This window comes from Nematolebias whitei, chromosome 20 (assembly GCF_014905685.2).
Source record: "Nematolebias whitei isolate Nwh7 chromosome 20, NemWhi1, whole genome shotgun sequence".
Taxonomy (NCBI): Eukaryota; Metazoa; Chordata; class Actinopteri; order Cyprinodontiformes; family Rivulidae; genus Nematolebias; species Nematolebias whitei.
The window spans coordinates 28,110,252-28,121,719 of record NC_056517.1 but is presented as its reverse complement, the minus strand read 5'-3'; the positions used below and the strand labels follow the sequence as shown (position 1 = coordinate 28,121,719).

The following is an 11,468-nucleotide window of genomic DNA, read 5'->3' as shown; positions in this document are numbered from 1 at the left end:
TTTTACTGATCTTTTCACATTTTGTATTGGTTAAGCTTCTTTCAGCTTCCTTGTGCTAACTGAAACTTTTTCCAGCAACTTTCAGCTAATTTCAGCTGTTTATTCTGCTGTTTTGTGATCCTTTTAGATTATATCTGCTAACTACAACAGTTTTGTCTTCTTCCACCTTCTTTCTGCCAGCGTGTTATCATTTCAGTTTAATGAGGATTAATCCTCACAAAGCAACTGGCCCAGAAAACATACCCAAGAAGGTGCTGAAAGACTGAGCCGATCAGCTCTGTGAGGTGATGGCTGACATTTTTAACTCCTCACTCACCTGGGCAACAGTTCCCACCTACCCGAAAAATGCCACCATCATTCCAGTCCCAAAGCGCTCTACAGCGACTGGTCTAACTGACTATCGGCCAGTAGCCCTCACCCCGATAGTCCCTAAATGCTTCAAAAAACTGGTCATGACCCACATCAAAACAACCATCAACATCAACGAAGACCCTCACCAGTATGGATACTGCGAGAATCGATCAACAGAAGATGCCATCTCCTCTGTGGTCCACACTGCTCTCACCCACCTGGAACAGAAGGACTCCTGCGTCCGTATGCTCTTTGTGGACTTCACGTCTGCCTTCAACACCATGATCCCCCAAACCCTGATGGACAAACTTTTCACACTAGGACTAAGCCCCTCCATTTGCAACTGGATCCTAGACTTTTTAACAAACAGACCACAGTCTATGAGGATCCACAACTTCTCCTCATCCACCATAACCCTCAGCAGTGGCTCCCCTCAAAGTTGTGTGCTGAGCCCCCTCCTGTTCACTCTGCTCATGTATGACTGTGCACCTGCCCATCCAGGCTGTCATATTGTTAAGTTTGCAGACGATACAGTGGTGGTGGGATGCATCACAAACAATGATGAGTCCAGCTACAGGTAGGTGGAACACCTGGAGAGCTGGTGCAGGAAGAACAACCTTCACATCAATGTGAAGAAGCTGAAGGAGATGGCCATAGACTTCAGACGGAACAAACCCCCCCCCCCCCCCCCCAAAAAATAAATAAATAAATAAATAAATAAATAAACAACATAGGAGGATCTGCAGTGGAAGTGCTCTCCAGCTACAAGTACTTGGGTGTACACCTGAATGACAACTTCAGCTGGGGCAACAACACTTCCAGTCAGATCAAGAAAGCTCATTAGTGGCTCTATTTCCTCAGGCGGCTGAGACGAGCTGGTCTGGGAAGCTCAGTCCTCACCTCCTTCTACAGGTGTGCAGTCGAGAGCATCCTGTGCTCCAGCATCAACGTGTGGCATGGAGGCTGCACAGCTGCAGAAAGAAAAGCTTTGCAGAGAGTGGTGAAGGCTGCACAGAAGACTGTTGGAGTCAGCCTCCCCACCATCACAGACATCTACACCTCCAGATGCAGGAAGAGGACCACCTGCATCATAAAGGACCCCTTTTTTTGTGCTCATTTCTGCTTCTTTCAGTCTAATTGGACAAAATGTGTTCTTTTTGTTTTTACTTTAAACTTGTTCTAACTTTTCAGCTAACTTTTTTGCATTTTTTAGCTCATTTCAGCTGTTTTCAAATAAATTCAAGATTTTTTTTGTGGTAATTTCTGCTACATTCATCCTAATTAACCTCTTTACACTCATTTCAGCTTGTTATGCTCTTTTCAGCTTATAGCTACTTGTTTTAGTTATTTCAGCTAATATTAGCTGTTTTGTGGTTCTTTTAGCTGGTTCAGCTAAATCAACATTTTTTCGCTCATTTATTTCCATTTCCTTCTGGTATGTTCTTTCTGCCTATTCAGCTAGTTTTCAGCAATGTTTTTTCTAATTTCAGCTTCTTCTTTTTTTAGCTATTATCGTAAATGCTTTGCTAATTTCTGTTCATTAAAACCCAATTCAGCAAATATGTGTTCTTCCTGCATTCTTCTTTAGGCTCGTTCTTCCTTTTCAACTAAAAGTCAGCATGCTTTTGTAGCAAAGTTCAGCTGTTTTTCAGCAAGTTCTTCAGCAATAAGCATTCACACAGGATTTTTGCAGGAAATGCAATGCAGCACAATGTCGTTACATGTGACTTTACACCCTTGTGCCAGTCAAACAGCACTTCTCATGTAAGGGTGTTTTTCATAGCAAGGATGCAGTACGCCAGCAGACCCACAAGAAAGTTGACAGGAACTTAATGTAGACTTTTGGAGGAACAATACCACACTTGCATAGGAAAACCAGATTTTTTTTTTAAAAGCATGTGAGGGTGTTTAAATAGTTTGGAGATCAAGTTTTAATTTAAAGTGTTTGCAGTTTGGTTCTGTACATTGCATTATGGAAAAACTGAGGCTGCAGGTGTGAGCCCAGGTTGCAACAGAAGGCGCATCCCCCTTAAAACTATTTCCAAATATCTTGTGCATGTTTGCTAGCTGTGGTAAGCAGCCAAAAGAAACACATTTTATTCCAATGACAGCTTAATCTTGTGCAACTTTAAAAAAGGCAAATATTTTTGATGGATTATTTTTCAGCAGGTAAGGCTGCCCTATCTACGTTGTGCTGCAACGTTTTTCATCAGCATCCTGCTAATTAAACTGTTCTTACCACAATCCTCTGAGTGATGCTTATTGCACTCTATCTTAATTTTCGGGTTTTAAACAATGACTAATGTTTGCCTGCAAACAGTGTTAATACAACTTGACTGGGCTATTTACCAGACGTAAAATACATAAAGTGATACCAAAGGGGTTTTGTTCTAATAAACATGTCTGTAAAGTCTCAAATGTCAAATGAATATGAACGGGAAAGTTGTTTTTATTTTAAACAAGTGCTACTGTCCAATTCACCTCACAACTTTTTACCTTTTACTGACAATATTCAAAGTTAATAGCTGCTTTGGTTATGTGATAATGTTAAAGACTTGCTGGATGTGTGGGTGGTATATAATTAAAAATCTTACTAAGAGGGTTTTATTTTATTTTATTATTTTTTGTTTGTTTCATTTAATTTAATACAGTAGTGTGTGTGATGCCGATTAAAAAAGAAAATCAAACTGAACTTCATCATTCCAAATGCCACTTGAAATACTTATAAAAATGCAAATGATTACCTCTTAGGTCCTATTATTTCCTTGTGGATCTGCTAGCATGCATTTAATTCACATAAAACTAAATCACCAGAAGTAATGGATAAATATATTGAGCATTTCCCCCAACATTTGGTAACAGCAGCTGAAAACACAGCCTGCTTTGTAGGGAGCATAATAATGCCTATTAACATCGTTTTGAAATACGTGACGTGACTTGAATTCTTACAACAATCTGTGCAAAACGTATAAAATTGTATTAAATAATCAACACATTCTCTTTCACACAAACGTGCATGCAAAGCACTGCACACCTTTTGTTTATACAGATCAGAAAGCCACACTATCAGCAGTGTGTAGCAGTAAATGAGGCGGATTTCCTCTGATGTTCTTATCACCTCATCCCGCTCCTCTCCAGGGTCCACTAATGCCTCCCCCCTCACTGATGCTTGACAGAGCCGATGCAGGCTGGAATGAGATGTGCAACTGGCCCAGATATGACAGAGAAACAGACAACGCTGAGGTCTTCTGCCCAGTAGGGATGGGAGTAATTACTGACAATATTATCTCCAGCTGTGGGCTGCTTGTACTTTTTTTCTTCTACATTTTGCCTCGGAGCTTGAAGATCTGCTGGGAATTCTCTCTGTTGTTATTTGTCCCCCCTTTACATTTTTACAGTTTACTGCACGGTTGCTAAAAATGATATGCAAATTCTTAACGACGCGGCGTACATGCACGGACTTAAATTTAGCACAAAGGAATATGCAACGTCACATTCATTTCAGCCATCTGGTAAATATTTCCTCAGCACTCCGCTGTAATAAATGCATGTTATCATGCTGAAAATGATTCTGGCGTCTGCAAATTAAATGAAAAGGAGCCCTGTTAATCATTGTCTGTTACATTTTAACCTCGGGGAAATTATGTCTCAACCGCAGTTTTGTTTTCATTGTTAAAGACTTGCGAGGATGGGAATCCATTATGGGCACAGGAGAATAAATTAAATGTTCCTCGCCGTGATAAAGCATGCACAAGAAGAAAAGTAAAATAATGAGAACCAATCCCAGCATCTCATTTTAGGGTAAGGTTTGGGAACGCTAATGATCCAAAGATGACAAATGTATTTTTGTCCAAGTTTTCTGCTTTAGCAGGGGCGTTTTTCATGATGAGGAGCACCCTGTAGAGCTTATGTCAGTCATTCGGGTAAAGGCAGAAGTGTAATCAGCTTATTATGGATAGGGAGAAAGCAAGGGCTAGAAATGCTGGCAGACAATTCTTTATTCCTGCCTGTACATTTAAGCAACACAACACTGTCAGTATTAGGGCGTAACATAAATAAAATTTGCCAATTAAATTACATTTAGCTGTATTCTCAAAAAATATAGTTTGCTATATGTGCAAAGAAAGTGTTGCAAAACACAAAACGGAGTAAACAGCTTAATGAGTTTGTCATTTAAGGCTGAGACCAGATATCAGTGATTTCTATATTTCTTAATCATCACCATTTCTCTGTGAAATCTGTGCTGATCTTAGCTTATTAATAAAATGATGATGAATGTTGTTTCATGATTTTATAAAGTTGCAAATTGTGAAACATAGTCCACTACAAAATCTTTTTCCAAATGACAAAATATTTGCCAAACTATTTCCCACATATACTACTAACTTAATTTGGGAAATCGGAAATCGGCCGATACTTGCATGAGAAACCGATTTTACCGATTTTTTTTGTTTTGTTTGTTTTTAACAACAATTGTCTGAACTTCATTTATATTTCAGAGCACTACCTCATGGCCAGTTAAAACAAGTTTGTATTGTTCAAGGGTATGTTTTTCAATAAAGTAAGATTGGAAAATTGAAGGTGCACTGTGACCTTATAACACCTTGCAGTATCACTTATTAAACAAAATTGTTATCGGCCAAAATCGGAATCGGCAGGTCAGACTTTTTAGAAATCGGTGATCGGAGATCGGCTGGAAAACTGCAATCGGTGGACCCCTACTACTAACTCTTAAAACTGATAATTTTACTACATTAAAAAAAAAAACTAAACCAAAAAATAAAAATAAAATAAATAAATAAATAATAATAATAATAAAAACAACAACAATAACTTAAAAATTTATAACAAAATACTGAAATGACCTTTCAATGCCAGTAGGTGGCAATATTGTCAATATTTACAACACATCCATTACACATTGTGTAAGATGGCGCCAGTGTGTGTGGCCGTTCGTCTGTCACTCATGGTTTGGTTTGTTTTATTTCTCTGTTTTGTGCTCAGCACTAAGTCTGTGCTTGTGTACAATTGCCAGTCCCTCCTGGATATTCGACATGTTGTTGGCAATCTCAATGCCTTTGATTATGGTGGACAGAAAACTTTACCCCCGCTCCTGTCAGGAGTTCCAGCTCATCTCCTCCGGGCACCTGTGCTGCCCCTCCGGCGGAAACGTCGTCGTTACCGCGGTAAACGTGGAGGACAGCTGGTGAAACTAAAGATCTGCCTGGCCCGTTCTACGTCCATTTCTCAGACAAGAAATGGATTATTTCCGTCTTTCTCTGTGCCTTGGCGGTTTCTGGATCCTGTTGACAGCTACCTGCTACCTGTCACCGGCCTGGATGCGGGCGTTCGCCCCCACCACTCCTGCTTCTCTCGGCTCCACCGGCGTGGAGTGAACCTGCAGAGCCTGAAGACGCTGCACAGGGCCCTAGCGCCCGTCAGGTTACATGCTGTGGTTTCTGCCAGGATTGGCCTGGTGAACACCAGATCTCTGACAAACAAAACTTTCATCCTGCGGGACTTTTTCAGTTCCCGTCATTTGGATTTGCTCTGCATCACAGAGACCTGGGTTGAGGCTGATGACTCCAGTGTTTTTGTTGAACTTCTACCAGACGGCTGCTCTTATCTAAGCTCCCCTCGGATGTCAGGCCGTGGAGGAGGAACGGCAGTGGTTTATAAAAACAACTTTAAATGCAAGCAATGCTCTGCACCATCTTCATTCTCCAGCTTCGAGGTGACTTTATTTGAGGTGGGTCGCTCACACGCCGTGCTGTGCGCTGTCATCTACAGAACCCCTAAATATAATAAGGATTTCTTGAATGACTTTTCTGATTTCCTGACTGGAATAATGATAAACTATGATCGAGTGCTTATTGTTGGGGATTTTAACATACATGTATGCTGCCCAGAGAAACCACTGGTGAAGGACTTTCTCAGCCTCACTGACTCATTTAACCTGGTTCAGTGGGTGGCTGGTCCCACACATGAATATGGACACACGTTGGACCTGGTTCTCTCTCACGGCTTGTCTGTGAACGACCTGGAACTATATGATAATGTGATTTCTGACCATAGGCCTGTTTTATTTGATGTTGGTTTGTCCTGTGCTCCAGTTAAATCCTGCGCTCCTGCCCAGCGATGTAGAATTTTTAACCCTTCCACTGCTGGCCAGTTCTCTGCTGACTTTGAACAGCTCCGTGCTCCCTCTGGCTCTGCTACTGACACCGAACAGCTGAGCTCCTGGTTTGACTCCTCCTGTCAAACCATTTTGGACTGTGTAGCTCCATCTAAACTGGTGCGGCCTAAAGCCAGATCTGAACCCTGGTTTAATGAAAAAACTATTGCAGCCAGACAGGAGTGCCGCAGAGCTGAACGGAGGTGGAAAAAGGATAAACTGGAGGTTTCATTTTACATTTTAAAGGACTGTCAACGTCAGTACCAGAACACTGTTAAAGAGGCCAAAAAACAACACTTGTCAGATATTATTGTGTCCAATCATAATAATCCACGTGTCCTTTTTAAAACTATTGACTCTGTCCTGAAGGCCCCACAACCTGTCTGTCTGGAAGCCTCTACTGAACTTTGTAATGACTTCCTGCAGTTTTTTATAAATAAGGTTGTTACCACAAGGGCCCTTATTTCAGCCCCTGCTTTTGACCCCTCCTGCTTGGTCCACTGCCTGGCTGTGTTTGATAGATTTGAACCAGTGACCCTGACCCTTTTAGAGGATGTAGTCGGCCATATTAGACCATCAGGTTCTCCTCGTGACCTTGTCCCCCCTCGTCTTTTAAAAGAGGTATTTTCCAGCATCAGGCAGATGATTCTTGCCGTTATCAATAGCAGTCTGTCCTCAGGTGTTGTCCCAATAAGTTTTAAACATGCTGTGGTGCAGCCCCTGCTTAAAAAGCCTAGCCTAGACCAAACTGTCTTGGCTAATTTTAGGCCCATCTCCAAGCTGCCTTTTATTTAAAAAATTTTAGAAAAAATTGTATATTCACAGGTCAAATGTTTTCTGGATGAGCACAATATCCTGGAGGTTTTTCAGTCTGTCTTCAAAACTCACCACAGCACAGAATCAGCTCTAGTCAGAGTTTTTAATGATATTTTTATGGCTACTGATTCTGGTGAACATGTGGTTCTTGTCCTGCTCGACCTAACAGCTGCCTTTGATACCGTGGACCATAACATTTTAATATCACGCTTACAGCGCCAAGTGGGTATTTGTGGTACTGCACTGAGCTGGTTTAGGTCCTATCTGGCAGACAGAACCATGTCTGTCAACATAGCTGGGTCTGAATCCTCCACTGCTCCTCTGTGTTTTGGGGTTCCACAGGGCTCTATTTTAGGTCCCCTGCTTTTCTCCCTTTACCTGCTTCCATTGGGATCAATCCTTAGAAAGCATGGGATCTTTTTTCATTGTTACGCTGACGACAGTCAGATCTATATGCCACTTAAAAAGAAAGATGCCCCCTCAATTAGGCCACTTCTGTTGTGTCTTGAAGACATCAAAGCCTGGATGTCTTTAAACTTCTTAAATTTCAATGAAAAGAAAACAGAAGTGATGGTGTTTGATCCTAGTGGCTCTTGTGAACCTTGCCCTGTTGATCTGGGCCCTCTGGCACCACATGTAAAGAAAACTATTTCTAACTTGGGTTTTAAAATGGACAGTGATTTTAAATTAGAGTCCCAGATTGGAGCGGTGGTCAAGACCAGTTTTTATCACCTCAGACAGCTGGCTAAGGTAAAGACCATCCTTACAAAACAGCAGCTGGAAACAGTAATCCATGCCTTCGTCACCTCTCGGCTGGATTACTGTAACGCTCTTTACCTTGGAGTTAACCAGTCCTCCCTCAGACGCCTCCAGTTGGTCCAGAACGCTGCTGCTTGGCTTCTAACTGGAGTTCAAAAAAGGGAGCACATCACCCCCACTCTGGCTTCACTCCACTGGCTGCCTGTTCATTTTAGAGTTCATTTTAAGATTATTTTATTTGTTTTTAAAAGTTTAAATGGTCTTGCTCCATCCTACCTCTCTGAGCTGCTTCACCCATACTCTCCTGCTCGGTGCCTCAGATCAGCTGATCAGCTGCTCCTGGAGGTGCCGAGGTCTAAGCGGAGGCTCAGAGGGGACAGAGCTTTTTCTGTTGCTGCTCCAAGACTGTGGAATGATCTCCCTCTTCCCATCAGACAAGCCCCTTCACTGTCCAGTTTTAAAACTCTTTTAAAAACACATTTTTACTCCCTGGCTTTTAGCACACACTGAATTTGATCTGCACTGTTTTTATTACTTTTATTGATCTTAATGTTTTAACAACTGTTTTTATGTGTTTAAATGTTCTTGATTTTATATGTACAGCACTTTGTGGCAGCTGTGGTTGTTTTAAAGGGCTTTATAAATAAAGTATTATTATTATTATTATTATTATTATCTTTACATGGTGCCCATGTCCAGTGGTCACTATGCAGGGGATGAGGGGTGGGGGTGGACACCCTGGACAGGTCGCAAGTCCATCACAGGGACACAGAGAGACAAACAAGACAAACATTCACACACCTAGTGACAATTTAGAGTTATCAATCAGCCTAACATGCATGTTTTTGGTCTGTGGGAGGAAACCGGAGTACCTGAAGAAAACCCACACCTGAACAGAGAGAACATGCAAACTCCACCAAGAAATGGTCCTGGGCCAGGATTTGAACCATGTGACCTTCTTGCTGAGAGACAACAGCTCTACCAACAGAGCCATGGTGCCACCTTAACAACACATTGAAAGGTAAAAAAAAACAAAAAACATCCTGAGGTCAAAGTTTCTTGTGAATTAATTGTAGTTTGTCACGGCTCCCTATTTTATTTCAACCTTTGACCTTTTCAGTGCAGCTCAATCCCAGAGAAGAACAAACTGAAAACTGAATCGCTCCATTATTGTTTTAGCTTCTAGTGCATGAAGCAATAGTGGGCATGTGCAAACTAGGCTGTGACATAGATTTTTCTCATTGTCTTCATTTGTCAAGTCTATGATTTTACAAAAAAAACAAAAAAAACAAAACAATATTAACATGTTAGTTTATCTCCTAAACAATGCTATTTATATATGTCATAGAATTGCAAAAACAGCACAACAAGTTTATGTTGCAAAATATTTTTGTCAGTGTAGAAAGGCACTAAAGATTTTCCAGCTCCTAACTATAACAACAGCTGTTTATTACACCTAATGTTGGTTGACACTGGCTGAATATGCCCACCCCCTCAGCAAGTACAGTAACTTCAAACAAATGCACATTTACTAGATGCTGAGATCAAACAATGTATCATGTCAAATTTACTGTTTCTGATCCTTTTCTAAGACTTAAACACACTCTAAGTGGGCCCTGACAGGTATTATTAATGAGTTGCATCAACCTAAATTGATCAGAGCCTTAGAGAAGATTATCAAAAGCATTTGAGAGAGAAAGTATTGATTCTTTGGGTTGGTTGCTTAGCTATTCCTCTGAAATCTCATTAGGGATGAAGAGCCCTGCCACAGTTGGCTTTGAGCTGTGTTTACCATTTTCCACATAGAATTTTTTAATTACGAGAGCTGTCTAGCTGCCAGAATCGATAGTTAAGAATCTCAAATCAGTGAATGGGGAGAGGAAACCCTTTTCAGTTTGGAACTGGAAAAAAATGAAACGGATGGAGCGGAGTGCTTTGCACTTGGGGCCCAGATTAACGGCAGCGTCCTTCAAAACTTCACTTTTACCTGCTGTGACTGTGAAACGAAGCAAAAGCAAAAAGCGAAACAGAAAGCATGAAAGACAAAAATGCCAATGTCAACTTTATTTATATAGCACTTTTAAAAATAACAATGTTGACCAAAGTGCTTCACAAACAAGACGTCAATAAATGATGGCTATGATGCAAGTCCTTGGACATTTGGACAAGTATTTTCTTTAAACAAAAAAAGTAATTAGTGTGAAACTCTGCCATTATGGGAGTTGAACCTGCAGCTTTCTGATCCCAAGTCTGCCACTGTACCACCGCCGCTCCCTCCATGTACAATCCATCTAAAACTCTTTTATGATGCAGCAGTGAAAACACAATTCTCATCAACAAAATGTAACTGAAGACACTGTGGAAAGTGTGCACTGTAACATCAAAAACCTATTCTGGGAAAGGAAAATCTGAAAATGATCTGTATGTTTCATTTGCTTTGGCAGGGTGTGATTGGCTACGCAGTCATTTTAGTAGATTCCACCCTTGATTCTTTCTTTGACAGTCACAGCTGCTTATACCACTTAGCAGTGATTTTTAGTCAGTGGTTGTGCTAAAGGGCAGCACAGTGGCGCAACTGGTAGAGCTGCTGCCTCTCAGCGCACAGGTCCCTGGTTCAAACCCCGGTCCAGGGGCCCTTCTGGGTTTGCATGTTCTCTCCGTGCATGCGTGGGTTTTCTCTGGGTACTCCGGTTTCCTCCCACAGTCCAAAAACGTACATGTTAGGCTGATTGGTAACTCTAAATTGTCCCTAGGTGTGAGTGAGAGAGTGAATGTTTGTTTGTCTCGTTTGTCTCTATGTGTCCCTGTGATGGACTTGCGACCCATCCAGGGTGTACCCCGCCCCTCGCACAGTGATTGCTGGACATGGGCACCAGCGACCCCCGTGACCCAAAATGATGGGATAACTAAGTTATCCAACAGCATCTCCTTCAGCTATTTCGATACCGTCCAACCACTTGCCTCCACGCTCCACCTGAGCTCTCCTATCCTGGACCTGACTTACCTGGAATACTCAATTAGCGTTGAGAGGAGGGCAGAGTATTCCAGGTAAGTCAGGTCCAGGATAGGAGAGCTCAGGTGGAGCGTGGAGGCAAGTGGTTGGACGGTATCGAAATAGCTGAAGGAGATGCTGTTGGATAACTTAGTTATCCCATCATAGCTCATTTACTAAATAAGCCACACAGGAAGGAGAAGATTTTTCTTAACCCCTGATTTTATCTTGCAAGATGGAACAGCGTTAAAATACAAGAAGGCTAGATGTTTACATGTAGCTTCGTCTCCAAATCTGTTCATAAAGAGCATTAAGAAGTATTTTTAAAATTGTTATCAGACAGAGGTGAGGTCAGACATGCTCTCCAGCTTAGGG

The 11,468-nt window shown here is 41.6% G+C and overlaps 1 protein-coding gene across 1 annotated transcript; it reads left to right on the top strand.

Annotated features, from left to right (window-relative positions):
• Positions 1 to 287: 287 nt before the first annotated feature.
• LOC119426390 lies at positions 288 to 8,596 on the top strand (the record flags this gene model as incomplete). The annotated part of the gene is given in 4 exon segments (XM_037693954.1): positions 288 to 407; positions 3,490 to 3,606; positions 5,387 to 6,446; positions 7,077 to 8,596. Coding segments are annotated over 4 exon segments (2,817 nt in total), but the record flags the coding sequence as incomplete, so codon positions are not given.
• Positions 8,597 to 11,468: the final 2,872 nt, after the last annotated feature.